Source organism: Pocillopora damicornis, chromosome 9 (genome assembly GCF_964200805.1).
Source record: "Pocillopora damicornis chromosome 9, jaPocDami1.2, whole genome shotgun sequence".
Taxonomy (NCBI): domain Eukaryota; kingdom Metazoa; phylum Cnidaria; class Anthozoa; order Scleractinia; family Pocilloporidae; genus Pocillopora; species Pocillopora damicornis.
Genome location: NC_142678.1, coordinates 21,065,627 through 21,082,352, shown reverse-complemented (window position 1 = coordinate 21,082,352; position 16,726 = coordinate 21,065,627). Strand labels below are relative to the sequence as shown.

The 16,726-nt window shown below is 39.2% G+C and overlaps 1 protein-coding gene across 4 annotated transcripts; it reads right to left on the bottom strand.

Annotated features, from left to right (window-relative positions):
* Positions 1 to 1,977: 1,977 nt before the first annotated feature.
* Positions 1,978 to 16,698, bottom strand: LOC113679655 (uncharacterized). Of its 4 annotated transcripts, none has more exons than XM_089182302.1 (8): positions 16,542 to 16,684; positions 16,170 to 16,239; positions 15,365 to 15,504; positions 13,070 to 13,456; positions 12,262 to 12,636; positions 11,336 to 11,707; positions 9,989 to 10,534; positions 1,978 to 3,931 (listed from the first exon to the last, which is right to left on the bottom strand). In XM_089182302.1, the coding sequence occupies exons 3-8, from the start codon at positions 15,435 to 15,437 to the stop codon at positions 3,498 to 3,500; spliced, it is 2,187 nt and encodes a 728-aa protein (XP_089038428.1). In that variant the 5' UTR covers positions 15,438 to 15,504; positions 16,170 to 16,239; positions 16,542 to 16,684; the 3' UTR covers positions 1,978 to 3,497. The 4 variants fall into 4 exon arrangements, with proteins under 4 accessions (XP_089038428.1, XP_089038425.1, XP_089038426.1 ...); XM_089182299.1 differs by having other exon boundaries at positions 16,170 to 16,294; positions 16,542 to 16,651; XM_089182300.1 differs by having other exon boundaries at positions 16,170 to 16,257; positions 16,542 to 16,630.
* Positions 16,699 to 16,726: the final 28 nt, after the last annotated feature.

Here is a 16,726-nt window from a genome sequence, read left to right as displayed (position 1 = left end):
AGCCACTGTGATAATGTAATAATGTTGGTACCGACGCAAGGCAGTTCGGGAATCCACGTCGACCAATAAACTCCCCTCTTCTCTCCCCCCCCCCCCCCCATTCCCCTACCGACTCCCCCACTAACGGTTGTCACAGTGGTGACTGACGTTTCGACAACCTCAGCGGAAGGCGTATCATCAGAGCCAAGTAAGTTGACTTGCCTTTGCCTTCCACTCAAGTTGTCGAAACGTCAGTCACCACTGGTGACAACATTCCTTCTCTGGACTACACTCACCCGGACGAGCAGTCTTCATTATCTACCCCTGGATTCAAACCATTTACTGTGTTTCTGCTCTACTAAACTACTATGGACTTCTTCTAAACCTCATTTGCAGCTGATTAGATAAAAATACGTTTGTCTCATACTATATCTCAAATCATTTGATGAGTGCCAACATCTCGTTTTGTCTGTTGAGTTTTGGATACCAGATTGTGGGTCACATCTCCCTTAATATCTCTAGAGCTTGTCAATAAATTTCCACCAAAATATCAGCAAACATTACTAATATTTAAGTTATTAGAAACAGCTACGGTAAGTTTCCGGTGTTGGCTGAAATCCTCTTAATGATGATAAAAAACTGTAAGTAATCGTAAGTGGTATGCCAACCTCTGTTACGCGTTAGAGGGTTAGAATAACTTATTTCTATGAAATTCTAGCGATCCCAGTGAAAACTAACGACCATAGTTGTAAAAGAGAAACTCTCATAGCGAGATCCAATGAGGATCGCAGATAGTATATATCAGCAAGCGAGGTCACAGTTTGATTTTCGATGATAGCTGATGGGTGGAGTGCGATAATTATAGCCGTTCACTGTAAATTGCGGTGTTGATATTGACGCCAACAGGCCATCTTTATCAAAACTTAACTGCTCAGTGTTGGGACAACGAACAAAATTTCCCACACCATGTTACTGAACAAGACTCCAACTGAAAGGGAACTAAAGTACATGAACCAGCCGGCCAGAGAGTAACTGTTACCCGCCAAGGTTGTTCTTATGTTGCCTTAATAGAGGGCCTCAGTAGGGTGATAGCTTTTCCATCCTAGTAGTTAAAATGTTGTATATATTACGGCTGAGGTTTAATTTCTTTCCTCTTAGTCTAACAGAAAAAGTTTTGACGGTTACTTTTTGTTACGACTAATCAATATTCACTTCTAGCGGCTTCACATTTTTGCCATATTACGGTTAGTGGTTAACCTCATTATTAATCTTATTGCTCTGTTTGTTTATATGTCACTTCGCGACAAATCTTCCTTCATCTTAAAGAAAGAAGAACAAATATACAACAACAGCAACAGCATGTTCTGAGGTCGATCATGCCCAATGAAACTTACCATGAGCTCATCTTAATTATCAGAACATTAAACATTTTGTCTGGGTACGGGGGCATAGTGGGTGGTAAATTATGACCTCCCTTACTTGAACTAGCTTTTCTTACCTTTCGCAACAAAACTGAGATTTCCCAGTAGGAAAGAGACGAACAGAGACGTCAAACAATGTTCATAGTTCATTTTACATCATACATTGGCGAATCCGGTAATTCGGCCGTCTGCATGTTGTTAGCCATGATCTACATGACCCAGTTTGTTTTTCTTTTGACAGGAAGCTACATCTTTCTGTACGAGAAAAGGTTGGGACGAGACAGACAGAGTCCCGAATCAGCTATTTCATATGTAGACACAATTAACGATCGCCGACCTTCCAAGCGCAGATGTTTACAGAAGAGAAAAAATAAGACTAAATAAATTAGAAGTCTGCGCAACCTATTTGGCATTTTATGAGGTTGTATTCGATGGAATGAGCCTCTAACGAAAGCAGGCTTAGAAAAGTAGCATATTACGCTGCTACCATTGCCCCATTTTGCACAGTCATATGCTTACAACTATGCTGGAACTATTTTTGTTTAGGATGCTGATAAAAAAATACACAGAAAACAACTCCAAAATCATATATCTATTGCTAACAATTTACACATTTGCTCTTACAAAATATTTTTAACTACTGGACTTCACACCAGAATCGAAGACGTGACTTAATGGGCAAAAAAACGTGAGGATGTAAATAGTATAACAATGAACCCTTCGTACCGCCAGTAAGAATGACTAACATCTTACTTCTCCTCACAATACCACCCCTGATTCATATACCAAGATCACGAGAATAAAGGAAATGATCACCAACTAAAGAAACTCTCGATCTTTAAACAAATTCTCCTTGACAGCACCTAAGGGAATGTATGGGGAATGTGCATACTGATGTTAGGGCGTCAGCTAGGGGTTATTGTGAACTAATATAAGTCTGTCGGCACCTTTCCTCTTGGCAACGAAAGAGGCAGTAATGTGATAACACTCTCCCTCCACAAGGCGAACGAAAATAATAATGATAATGATAATATTATAAAGGATAACCCCGTCAGTGTAATAAGCGCTGGTATCAAAGGGGGTCCCGTTATTAGAGTACATAAGTAAAAATACAAAAGGTTAAAAGGTAAAATTGTTACAAGGCTGAAATATATAAAAAACAAAGTGTACATCTACACATGAACTCGATCGATCTTTTAAAGATCAAACAAGGTACAGCTTTTTTAACCCTTCCACTCTCAAGATGCCATTTAAAATTCTCCTTACTGTCTGTTATACAATTCTCATGATGTTAGTTTGGAGAATTTAGTATTGGATCAGACAATAATCTCCAAATTTATTTATTTCTCTATTCTCGTCACTTTTCTGCTTGATATCGTATTGATATTGTAAGGAGAAATTATGACTTGGTCACTCAAGGGAGTTAAAGGTTAAAACCTGATAATGGTTCATTTGAAAGGACTAAATATGTGTGATTAAGCGCTCTCTTTTTCGAAAGAGAATAAAAGTTTAGCAGCGCAACACACTATGCTTTCGCGCTGCCCGAAAAAAAGGAGAATTCCCAATTACAGGTTATCATAAGAGCAAAAATTATGATCGTTTATTCAATTTATGCCAATAGTTATGCTGAAACAATACATCCAGGGGTCCAAAAGTGGCAGCCTTATATGAAGTAAGGACAACTCTGAGTAATATAATGGATAATACAACAGGTAATGCAGGCTACCGTCCCAAAATTTGATTTGTATTTCTCGTTTCTAGCTGCCCTACATTTCCCAAAGGAACTAGTTCAGAGAATATGGTATTTTATCAAGAAAACACCCTCTAGCTGGTTCGTTTGTCTCTTTTCATTACGCGTCGGTTGAATAATGTATAGATATTGTAAGAAGAAGGTACAAATTGATCACTTCCTGGTGTTTAAGTGTTAAAAGGTTTAGTGTTGTAAACTTTTATAAGTCTAGGAATGTTCAGAAAAAGTTATGCATCATGTAGAGCGGTAGCCTTGTAGCAAACTCGTGATGAAAGAGACATTTTGATACCAGTCGAGGGAATTTTCTAGTTGGTTTCAAAATAATTTCAAAATATTTCTTCTTGTTCTTACAACGCACTGTCATAAGTGCCATCGACGTCGGCCTCAGTTTCTTTACTTTCCATATTATCTGGTTTTACCTCCGAAGCATTTGCTGCTGGTTCTTGAACTTTAACTTCCGGTACTGGAGCCATGGCTTCCGGTTTAAAAGCAGAAGCTTTCGTTGGACTATTTGAGTCTCCCACAAATGCGTCGTGAGTTATTCCAATTTCCGTTTCTCTTGGTTTAGCTGAATTACGTGCAGGTACGTCAACCATCGGCTCGTTCGAGCCTTCGTCTTCCTCCCGCTTCCGACAGGCTACGTAATAAATGGCAAAAATAGCAACAACGGCAACAAGTACTGCAAGGATACAGAATCCTACTACCTCCAATGGCCCGATAGTTTTCCCTTTAGCGGTCTGACGTGGCCGAGTCGTACTGGTTTGCGTGGGAACTGGGGAACCTGAATATAAATAATAAATCACATGAAAAGTTTATAGTGATTGTGAACAGTCGCATGAGGTCATTGAGTACTACGAGATCAACGCTTAAAATCAACATGGTCGCGAACAGTGGAGAAAAAATGATTAAACAGCCAGTTGAGAAGTTGAATTGAACCAATGACCCCCGGAATTTCAGCGAAGAGATCAGTGATAAGTTGTATTCTAAAATCGAGTCTAATCAAATTTATAAGCCACTGAAATCTTACATCATAACAGTTGAGGAGGATACGAGATATCTAATGGCAGGAAGACTTCTTCAAACTTTTTATCGCTTTCCAAAGTAGATCTCTCCTCTGCTACTTCAAAGTGTTTAAAAAATGAGCTAGTCATGATGGCTTTAGTGATCATACAGAGATGTGGCAACATTTTTCAAACATAAATTGTTATTAAACAGCTTCTATTTGTCCTTGCGCTTCGTCAAGAAAGGTTAAAAGTACATCACAAGTGCCAAGGCTAAGGTTTAGGACATATTGGGTCAAACAAATGGTTAATAAACTCTAGAAGTTACAGTGCTAACTTAAGATTGACGTCGAATTTTTGCTAGATCAAGTGAGCGCTTTCTTACCTGATTACTGCGATAACTTAGGTATGGCGATGCGAAAATCGATGGCAACGTAGAAGCGTAAAGAAAAAAAATATCTCAGACACAATTTTATGGAACACTGTAGTCAAGTGTCATAGGCGCCGTTATCATTCGCTGAGAACCCCTAACTTTAAATTTCTTACTAATTAATTAACGCTTTGCCAACTATTTTGTGTTTTCCAAGATAGCATTTTCCGTGAAAAATGGCTCTTTGGGGATATTTTTCATATCGATTCCACAACATATCGTGCTATTTTCCCAGACACAGTGAAATGTTGGCCTCAAAGCAGCACTATTTAGGTAGAAAACACGGAAATTTCTCCTATGTAATAAAAGCAAAATGCTTTAGTTTTCACGGATTAAGAAATGTGTTGCTTTAAAAGAGCAACATTTTGTATAATTCAACGGGAAGTTAAATTTCGGTCAATTTTACTCATATAAATATTCAATTTTTAACTGCGTTGGTTGTTAACTCTGGTCAAAGTGCACATAATGCTCTGCACTTTTAAAAATGGAACGATTAAGTCTATGATTTTAACCCTCAATATATTTAAGCGTTTTTTTTTCAAGTTTTTGTTTTTAGTTTTATTTGACTTGGTATTACGACCCGTACTGCAAAAATTCTGCAAGGTTTGACGTCCAAAGCTGCAGAAATCCTGCATGGTATGGCGTCTAATGCTGCAGAAATTCTGCAAGGTACGACGTCAAATGCTGCAGAAATTCTGCAAGGTACGACGTCAAATGCTGCAGAAATTCTGCAAGGTTTGACGGCCCAACCATGCAGAAATTCTGCATGGTATGGCGTCCAATGATGCAGAAATTCTGCAGGGCTGCAGAACTTCTGCAAGGTTTGACGTCCAATGCTTTTTTAATTACAGGACAAACTAGTGAAAATTACTCCACAGTTTGGAAACTAAAGGCTATTAACAGAGGCCCATAGCCGCTTTATTAAATAGAACTAGTTATAACTCAGGCCTTTAATCAAATTCCAAAAGGGGAGTTGTTGAAAGAAAAATGAATGAAAAATCGTTTAATTAAATTTTGTACACATTTAAGATTCTTAAAAAGGTTTGTTTTTAACTTTTTTAAAATTTCGTTTAATCAAAGAAAAGATGGAAGTAAATCTGTCTTGGAATAAATAGCTCATCTGTTGCAGAATAAGATGATTCGTTCATTTTTAAAGAAATTTAAAGTTAGAAGACCTTGGAATGAGGACACTTAGTACCGAATTTACATCACCTTTACCGAGTGACGATATCGTCATTAATTCATATGAGATAAATGTTTTTCTACGAAGTTACCCGTTCAGTAATTTTCATTTCCACTGACGATATAGGATTTAAGATTTTTTAATCCTCTTCCTTCTGTTCACAAGGCGATGCAGTACTGTTGATCCAATAGTATCCAAGAAAGTTACGCTTTCACTGCTCACAGATAGATGTCTAGGAGTCATTTGCCTTGAAGCAGATCAGTGTACAACTACAAAGGTTTGTAAGGCCTCCTTCTGTATGTATGGATCTGAAAAAGAAAGTGACGTTACATCACATGGAAATTTTCAAAACAGGATGTATGAATTCATCAACCCTATCTTGACTATGATTTGAACAGGTCTTGGTGTAACAAGGCTAGCTTGGTTTTTTTTGAGCAGGGAATTTTTTTTTTTACTGAAGTTTAGCTTTAGTGAAGCTTTTGAAGAACCGTAGGTTTACTGAAGCAAATTAAAACGCACCCCTTGAATTCGTTGGAACTAATTCGAGCTGAAAGAGGACCGGTAAGATATTGTAGGCCCACGACGAATTTTCGAAAAATCAGTTCACACGTCACGGATTTAAAAGGGTAAATTTCTTATTTCCCATCCTGTGTGCAAGGTTTCAGGGAAATCTTGAGGTTTTCACGCTGTGGAAAAAAAAAATAATAAAAAAAAAAGGGTCAAGTATTCTTCAGGATATCAAATCTCGCCTCACACAGTTTCGTTATTCACGAATAACGTTAACCTTTCGTTAAATTTTACGCGTCGCAGTTTAACTTTGGCCTTCATTACGTGTCACGTCTTAAGCCTTAAAGATGCACCAGTTTATTCATACCTTAAGTGATACTCCAGGGGGTCCAACAAAGGAATATGATGGCTCTTGCAAAGATTCGGCATCGATTATTTTCGATGAACGGTCAACTCTTGTTCCTGTTCTGTAAAGATACGCAGCTCCTGATTGTATCATTTCAATGAACGATACTTCCAATATTCCCATTCCCCTTATCTTCCGGAGGCATCTTACACAGGAAGTGTATAACGGACGCAAATCAGATGTGAGTTAATGCAATGGCAAACTTTTTTCAAAGCTAGCAGATCTATGAATCACGAACTCGTGTCTTCTCATCTTTGCCTCTCTTGTAATAAAATTTAGGGAGCAATTAAGAGCGGCGAAGAGAAAGTCGCAGACAACAACATATCCGTTTGAGGTTTTCACACTTTCAAATCGATTTAAAAGAAGTTGACATGACATTTCTCGTAAGTACTAATCAAAGCAACTTAGCAGCTTCCTTGACTCTTTCTCCTCCTCCGCACTACACCTTGTCCACACGATACCTTTTCAATTTGAAAATTTTTTTTTTAACATGTTGGGGAAACCGATGTATTTTTTCTTCGTCCCGGCGGGCTATAGCAACACTGGCATGCACTCAAGTAAAGTTAATTATATAACTTATGAGCCATGACGAAAAGCTTAAGGTTTCGCTTAATCGATAATGACTTTCTCAGGCTTATCGCGCACGGTAGGCCTAGTCAAAGATATGAAGTGTCCATTCACATGCACTATGTACCTAATCGGCGAAAAAAAGGTTTAGTATTTCGACTAGAACTCGTAAGCTGTGCACTATGCAATTTTACCAATTAGGGGCAAAAGTCCTTTCAACCTATTGTTTTACAAACCGCCAACATCCGCTCATGATATCTTAATAATCGAGCTTTTGTCTTTTTTGATTGCTAAGCCCTCTTGTCACTCTTAGTGGAGTTAACTTGTATCCGTCCTACAAAAATATTTCAACCGATGATGGCGAGTACACCGGAAAACATCTCCCAGTTCTACGAGCCATGTTGATTTTTATGATTCCGGAATCACCACCAAAGAGAAGACTTCCCAACGAAGATCGGTGGGTTGACTTGGATGACTCAAACAATTCTTTGAGTGCAGAATCTTTCATTTATGGAGAAATAATTCTGGATTTAGGGAGTCAATTAGAAATGGAAGGTAAAGTTAGGACCACCTGAATACAAAGTATCACACGCAGTCAGTTCAGTCACGGTCGATAAGTCAAATCTAAGGGTTGATAAGAGGTCAGAAGTGTGCAATATACATGCATTTCAAAGCACCTACCTTATTGTTTTTCACGCGATTTAACAAATGACAGGTAGCGCGAACTTATTATCAACTGAGTTGATAACGTAAAAAGTTGGCCACCGTAAAGAGTTTCAAAGCTGACGTTTCGAGCGTTCGCTCTTCGTCAAAGCGATCAGGTAACAATAAGTGGTCTGAGCGAAACTTTGTTTGCCAGGCGCATGTTTGCGAGATCACCGATATAGATACAATTTTACTAAATGCTTATCGAATCTTCATGTCTTAGTCTACAATATCACTTATTTTGTGTCTTGTATGTTTTAAGTCCTCGTTGGAGATGTAGAACTCACAAACTTTGGATAGAGGCACGTTTTGGGCCAATTTTGTTGTCGCGAAAACTGATACGATACATAATTCATTTTGGTTGAAATGCACTTGACTAAAAATTAGTGAATTATTTCAGTTCTTGGATTCCGTCGTTGTTTTCCGTGTAGAACCCGGTAAAACCAGAAGGCGCCCTCAAAATGGCTTTGTGGAGTGGTTCTCCAGTACGTTTTCCCTTTCATCGGTTTGTCACTCATTAGACAACATGGCACGGTTTGATTTTTTTTCCTACTCGGGAAACATTGTTGCAGCTGACACAGAGAGAGAATTATTTTTTCTAGAAGCTTATTTTAGCCCTTTTTAATTGAGACACACATGTTACATAATTCCTTATCATAAATATTGTTGGGGATATTAATTCAAATCTGTGATCCTGTCAATTTAGCATATTCCCCTTGGATAGTGAAGAGTTTAAGGTTTTCATTTGAAGGTTGAGCATTTATTTCCCTTTTGATCTTTACCAAGTCAAATGATGTATTTGTACTCTTTTCATTACATATACAAATCTTTTAAAATAGGTTAAAGGACTGAAATTGTGACTTGTTAATATATTTTGGCTAAAGTAGATTGCTCATTTGCTAGATAACAAAATTCTATTTAATTGATAGAGTTAATAATATTTTTCATTTAGTTTTTGTACCTGATCACATAACAAAGTGATGTGACTTAAACTGTATTTTGTTTTGCTTACTTTCTTACAATTTTTATACTCTAAATTTTATCATATTGCGTTAAAACCATGTGCTATTGTACATAATTCCTATTGAAAGTTAATTGACAGAATATTTGTGGCATCTGTTATTGACAGGTTAGAAAACGACTGCTATATTCCTGTATCCATCACGTCATGGGTGAATTTCCAGTGAATGAGAGGATGCAGATTTTCTGCAACATCCAGTGTACGAATGGTCCAAGAATTTCTGTGACGTCCATTCTATGAGTGGTTGCAGAATATCTGCGACATCCAGTTTATGAGTGGTCACAGAATTTCTGTGACATTCAGTGTATAAGTGGTCGCATAATTTCTGCGACACCCAGTGTATGAGTGGTTGCAGAATTTCTGCGACACTCAGTGCGTAAGTGCTCGCAGAATTTCTGTGACACCCAGTATATGAGTAGTTGCAGAATTTCTGTGACACCTGGTGCATGAGTGTTCACAGAATTTCTGCGACACCCGATGTATGAGTGGTCGCAGAATTTCTGCGACACCTGGTGTATAAGTGGTCGCAGAATTTCTGCAACATCCAATGTATGGGTAGTCGCAGAATTTCTGCGACACCCAGTGTATGAGTGTTCGCAGAATTTCTGGGACACCCAGTGTATGAGTGGTCGCATGTAGAGTTTTCCGCGTAGAAAGTAATGCCGATAAACTGATCCACCACAAATCGTATAATTTGATTGTTGTTTATTGAGACGCCATTGCAATTATTCCATTTCTGTGGCGGGCCGCTGGCTACAGGTTAGCTTAAAGGCTTTTTGAGGTTAGCAAATTACACTAGACCTTTCCTTTTGAAATTGATTTACTGATTGAAATGTGATGTAAAGTACAAAGCTTAAATGTCAATCAATGTTCTTAATCACGTGATTCTCATTCATTTTTAACGAAACATGGAGAAAAACCATTGATTTATCAAAAAATGTGTTATTTTGGAAAACACAAAATAGTTTGGAAAGCGTTTTATGTAAATATGTTTAATAACACAATTCCATACACATACCTGTCACTTGGACAGTTGATTTGCTGGTTGGAGAAGCAGACGAAGTTGGAGAAGCAGACGAAGTTGGAGAAGCAGACGAAGTTGGAGAAGCAGACGAAGTTGGAGAAGCAGACGAAGTTGGAGAAGCAGACGAAGTTGGAGAAGCAGACGAAGTTGGAGAAGTAGACGAAGTTGGAGAAGCAGACGAAGTTGGAGAAGCAGACGAAGTTGGAGAAGCAGACGAAGTTGGAGAAGCAGACGAAGTTGGAGAAGCAGACGAAGTTGGAGAAGCAGACGAAGTTGGAGAAGCAGACGAAGTTGGAGAAGCAGACGAAGTTGGAGAAGCAGACGAAGTTGGAGAAGTAGACGAAGTTGGAGAAGCAGACGAAGTTGGAGAAGCAGATGAGTAGACTGAGGAAGACATTACAGACGGTGATGCTGTACGTTTAGCAGAAGATGAACTAGGGGATGTGAACGACAGAGGCAAAACTGGTGATGACGGACTAACAAACGGCTTAACAAACGAAGTGACGAAAGTGGCCGCACTTCCAGCTGTTGTGGAATTTACTAATTGAAAATAAGAACGCAGAATATAAATATAAAGATGGAAAATTTTTTAGATACCAACCCCTGACTTCCGTTCCTCGAAAGTACTTGGAGACGTGAATTATTCCGATATTTTTAAATGTATTTGTTTACTTGTCTGACAGGCTGGCTAAAGGGAAAAAAGATAGAAATTCTTCGAGTTTTTAACAGCCTGTGAGCAGTTCCTCGTCATTAGTGCTTCCGCCCGATTATTTTTTCGCGAGCAGGTAAGTATAAGGTCTCGAACAAAGCGAGGGGTCTGCCAGGGATCTGGGACTGATAATAAGGGCCCCTCATTATTAGTGCCAGATCATTGGCAGCCCTCTCGCCAGCTCGCGTTGCTCAGAGGGTCTCGATGGGGTGATGGCTTTTACGACTTACGATTAAAATTGTGGCGATTGTACGGCTAACGCGTGCTATTTTGGTACTAGAAATTTTGTTTTTAACGGTTAACATTGTTTATGACTAACGGTTAAAATCTGTCAATTTTTACGCCTAACGTGTAAAGTTTTTGGCCATTTTAAGGCTATCGGTTAGCCCCATTGAGATCCACGTGAAATAGAAATGTTTGGTACGTTTTCTTTCAAAAGAAGGCGAGAGTAACTCAGCGTGATCGTGGTGAGTGGCGAAAGTCTGTCTGTCTCTTAAAAATATAGAAGTGTGAAATAAGTTGAAAGTTAGTGCACAGTCGGTTGCGTAACGCGTCAAGACCAAACTCGCGTAAGAGGAAAATTTGAAGATTATAAAAGACGATATTCAGAATAAACTTGAGAGGGTACTCACCACCGGTCGTTGTGGATTCATATTTCGCTTCAAATCCACGAGCAACTGCTTTTCCAGGATGGAACATCACAAACATTTGGTTTCCACTCGACAACTGAGTCTCATTCCAAGACGATCCCTGGCAAAATCGCCCCAGCAAAGGCGAACTTGTTGACCCACCATCATAAAGCTCCAAATAAGAGCAAGAATCCGAACAATTATTGGCTGAACACTCACTTAAGACAAAGTCAGTAAACGTAAACTTGACAATTTTGTCAGCTGGCGCGGTAATGTTCCAGGTACAATTTCTAGACGCAGTGTAGTTACTCTTTGGGTAGTTTGTACTGCTTATTTTGCCGCTGCCTGAGAGAGGGATTGCCTCCTTGGGACAAACTGTAAACAATGAAAAAGGAGTAAGTGAGTGTGGGACAATAAGTAATTAGTAACAACCAATCAAAATGCTTATCTTTTAATTGTTGATTCGACCAATGGCCAAAATCTATACAAACCAAAACGGCTCAAAACTATACTCTTCAGTCTGATACATTCCAATATGGTGTTTATAAGGAAGTAGCCCCAAGGCAAGAATATGAATATTTGAAACTCGTTACGGTGACCAATTTACATTATAAACTCAGTTGATGAAACCAAATTATCTTGTTATACTCCCCCACCGACACAGCACCACATTTTCTTTAAAAACTTACCCCCTAATTCAAGAATTTGAAGATTGTTAAGAGATAAATTAAAGTTGGCATAGCTTCCCAATACATAACCGCTTACACAATATATCAGAGATGTTCGCATTCGCCCTGAGTTGATAACAGAGAAAACCTCCAATTTTATTAACTAAGCTCCATATCATTACTTGTATGGGTGAATTTATTTCATAAAACATATTCTCTCAGCGAACTCTTAGATCTCATGACGTTGTTTTCTCTACTTACTTAGAGGACTGTAGTTCAACAGCTTATAAGTTGCCCCAAATCCGTCATAATCCATGTTTGTATCATCGGACACAAACACCACCCTCAGGCTTTCGTGCAGTGAATAAAATTCTACAGGAATAGACCTTGGTGTACCACATAGTTTTCCAGGCAGCGCTTTATCACTGAAGCTATTCTGAACTTCCATATAATCACACGAACAATCAGCGCTACCACAACGTTCAAGATTATAGTCTGGTATTGTGAGCTCAACACGGTATCCTTGTTTCCCTGTAATATTCCAGCTACATGTCTGGTTGAATGGATAGTTTCTTGGATAAAAGGGAGAGGAGAGAGAACCTGATGTTTCGTCGAGGATCATATCTGTTGGGCACACTGAAAAGAATAACAAAGGCTGTCAGCTTTAGGAAAATGCATTTTACTTTCTATGAAAAACTTAATTTATTTAAAGAAAAATCTTAACGAAGCTTCTTTCTCTCCGAAAACTGTTTTGGTTTTGATGATTTTTCCACGAAGTTTACAGTCCACTTTGTTCTAATGGATAATTTCCAATACCGCTCACAGTTCATTTTCCGTATGTTGACGGTTTCATGCTTTAATCAATATAGAGATCGTGAACTTCACTAAGTGGCTTGCGTTCGAGTGAAAGGCTTGACTATATGCAATATTTTATTCTACAGACTATAGCTGTTCAAAGATTGTTTAATTAATTGTATGATATACTCAACAAAACTCTCGCTCAGTACATGCTCCACTGTTTACTTTTATACTTTCAGTTAGTAAACCACCATAGAAGAAAAGCTCTTACGTGAATCTCCATCTATCGCCTTAAAGGTTGCATTGAACCCTTTGTTTACAGTGCCGGTGCGAGGTTCAAATCTCACTTGAATGAAATTTCCCTTGGAGTACACAGGAGGGGGTAGCTTTTGTCCACAGATCTTAAAGTCATTAGGTTTTCCTCCATGAGAGGCAACGTTTGTGATAAAGACTCGGGCACTATCTGCTGCCGCTCCAGCACAGTCATCGTTTTCACCCGATACCAGGGTAAAGTTCAAAAAGGTCAGTTTGATGATTTTCCCATCGGGTACCGTGATATTCCAGATACAATTCTTGTTTGAATCATAGTTGTTGGGAAAATTGGGGCTGGAAATGTGACCACTAGAGGCATTGATGGATTCTCCAGGAGATATGCAGGCTGAAAAAGAGAGGATTTTTTTAATCAACTATATATTCTTTTTTTACTGGAGACGAAACAGTTCCAATGAAAGAGGGTCTCAATGTGGTGATGGCTTATATCATGAGGGGCCCTCATTGGCAGCCCTCTCGCCAGCTCGCGTTGCTCAGAGGGTCTCGATGGGGCGATGGCTTTTACGGCTAACGGTTAGAATTGTGGCCATTGTACGGCTAACGCGTGCCATTTTTGTACTAGAAATTTTGTTTTTCACGGTTAACATTGTTTACGACTAACGGTTAAAATTTATCCATTTTTACGCATACCGTATAAAGTTTTTGGCCGTTTTACGGCTATTGGTTAAACCCACTAAGACCCTCTTGTTCAAGGCCGCAGGTGAAGAACCGCACGTGCTGCAGCGCTAAAAATATCAGGGGCCTGCTCGAAGGCCGGTCGAGTAGGGGATATTGCGATGATAAAATGTCATATTCGATCTAAGAGCGCGTGATCAAGTTACTATTACCCTCTTGAAGGATCGGAAGCTTTGAGCTGCTTGTCAACTTGACGGTGTGTGGTCCTTACGGAATTGTTTTTACATTTAGCTGTAAAAATTATTCTTCGACCAATGTGCTCGCCTTAGCTGCCTAAGGTCGATATGCCACAATTTATAAAACTTAATGTCCTAAACAGAGTGGCAAAATGAACGGATGATCAAAGTTCTAAGGTCTTCCATGACACACTGGTACCCCATCCACACTTTATTCAAGTGCCCCTCCCCCTTCCCCTTCCCCTCTGAAAATTATCCATCATCAATCATACCCACACTGACCTTTGAAGAATAGCATATTGACGCAGTGATTTTCTTTTTCTCCAAGACAGTATAAAGAATGTACGTCTAAAGATGATAAATGGCTAATTCCTAGGTAGTTTCCTGTCTATTAATTTGAACTTTCTTATCCCGTGACGCTATGATTATGTGACACTAACACGGCGTGATTGAGTGACTATAATTTTTCTGACCCCAGCGACAGTTCCCACAATGGCAACGAAAATGAAATTACCTCAAGTATCTTGTCTTCGAGGTTTCTTTAAACCATACAACGAACACATCCCATTTCAACACGATATTAATAAAAATAATTCTTCGAAATCGATTTATTCGTTGATTTATAATTTAAAAACCAGAACTAACCAAATTAACGAGGTTGTGATTATTTTCCTGAATCTCGTCAATCCCTTCTCATTTGGGAATTGGACGGCGCTGAGAAGGTCAAGAAAACAGGTTTTAATTTTCGCGGCGGTGTACAGTCTGTGATCATTTTACTGCATATCGTTAATCAGTATCTGATCGAAGCTTTTCGGAAAAAGGCGATAATCGTTTGTGGTGTCGTAAGGGTCAAGAAATTAAGTCTGAATTTTCGTGGCCGTTCACAGGGAAAAGAACACAACACAGCTTTAGCTGAGCGACGCAAAAGGCGTGCGCATAAAAAAAATGCAAAGGAAACGACGAAAGCGGAAAATTGCCCACAATGACATGAAATTGCTTCGAAGACGATGAAACATTCAGTTTAAGATCAAAACGTTGAAATCAAACACACAAACCATAAGCGAAATCAAAACATTCCTCAGACTTGAATCCTTAACGCCGACACGCAGGCTATTGGTCGATTGAAGACATCCGAAAAAATCAAAGAAGATGGCAAATTTTCTGCGATGAACTTCAGTTAGAGCGAGTGAAAAGGGAATAACACAGCCATTTCCTCGATAGGAACACTGAAAAACTTAATTGGGGGAAAGTTTAAGTCGAATTTTGAGGAAAAGATTGGCCAATAATTGGGATGACGTTGGTGTCAAGGCTGTCTTCTTTTATAATATATTTGTGTCGCACGCATCATAAGAGCTTGATCTTAAAGCACTGATAAAGACTCTTACCCAAACTCGATCCAGCTTCCATCTGCACAGCGAAATAAAGTGAAAGGAGCAGAAACAGCCATTTAGGAATCATCGTGTATTTCACGCGTAACGGCAACCCACAGAAAAGTCGTTTCTCGTGAGCGGTTGATATGACGTATCTACGGAATGAAAAGTGATATTTACTTTGATGAAATATGCGATTAAAAAGCAAATAAAAACATAGGAGCGGAAGCTTATAAGAAGGCGACCGCAGTACTCGTGCTCTTTGGACTACAGTTGTATCACAACGTTTAGAAGATTCTAATGAGTAAAACAATAATCGCACAAACTTAGCGGGCAAGAGAGTAAAGAGCGAAGTCTGCGGACCTGGGGGGAGGGGCAAGGCGGAGCGGCGGGGGTTTCTAAGGGTGTGTTGCCAAGGCTTTTAAGCCATGACTGATCCACTCAGACAAAATCCATTTGTTTTCCTGCTCCGTGCAAGGCCAAAAAACATAGGTAAACTGTTTCAGATCGACTTCATGGACCTATTGTTAACAAACTTAAGCTGAAAAACTTGCGGTTATGTTTCTACAGACAGTTATTGGCGGTTAAAACCCTTCAAGTCAACAAAGACACCTTAGGCAGGACGCAAAATTGTGAAATTCCATACCCTTTTTTTTCTCGTGGTCATGAACAACATGTCACGGTTTATTTGTTCACATGGAACTTGTGATATTTTTGTTTTACATATGAAAGCAAAACATCTCGCGATGGTTTTGAAACGTTACCTAATCTTGCAGATTCAGTAACACAGATTCCAAAAGAGAAACAAAGCGAAACAAACCTCGCTTGGTATGCGATGAGCCCCCTCGTCGAGGTAACTTCCCCCACCACGATCACCTCCTCCTCTTTCCCTGGTGAATATATGCCCTCTACTCACAGATGATCACAATTTTTTTAAGGTATTAGCTAGTGAGTAAATAAAGAAGTCATAGAACCTATACCAGCCAAACTACTACCTACAAACTCCCATATTTCCAACCTCCGTCTCTGGAAACGGTAATCCTTTCTTCCTTCTTTTATAAATGTATGGTAAATGCCTGACGCCGGAGGAAAGAATGGTCAGGTTTCCCCAAGAGAGAATTATGGGACATTACTTTCTCCTGGTTTCCTGTACATATATGAATATTTCAAAATGAGCAGAATTTAAAATTACCTTTTTTTGTGAAAGCGAAGTTCGATGTGTTGTGATGTGTTGCCAGTAATACTAGTTCCTTGAGCCTGCTGTTTCGATTCCACAACAGGTTTGCAATCTTTCGAATTGTCACGTACAAAAGGTAACCATCGGTTAGTTTGGAATTAGACCGCCTCCCTATTGGATGCGAAGAACGGCATTTGACT

Bases quoted from the DNA above. Each gene is read 5' to 3' on its own strand.
- LOC113679655 (XM_089182301.1), bottom strand. From the start codon at position 15,437: ATGATTCCTAAATGGCTGTTTCTGCTCCTTTCACTTTATTTCGCTGTG. The intron at 11,708-12,261 runs GTAAGTAGAGAA...CATTGTTTACAG, and splicing joins GTTGAACTACAGTCCTCTAA to TTTGTCCCAAGGAGGCAATC. The intron at 10,535-11,335 runs GTGAGTACCCTC...ATTTTCAATTAG, and splicing joins TGAATCCACAACGACCGGTG to TAAATTCCACAACAGCTGGA.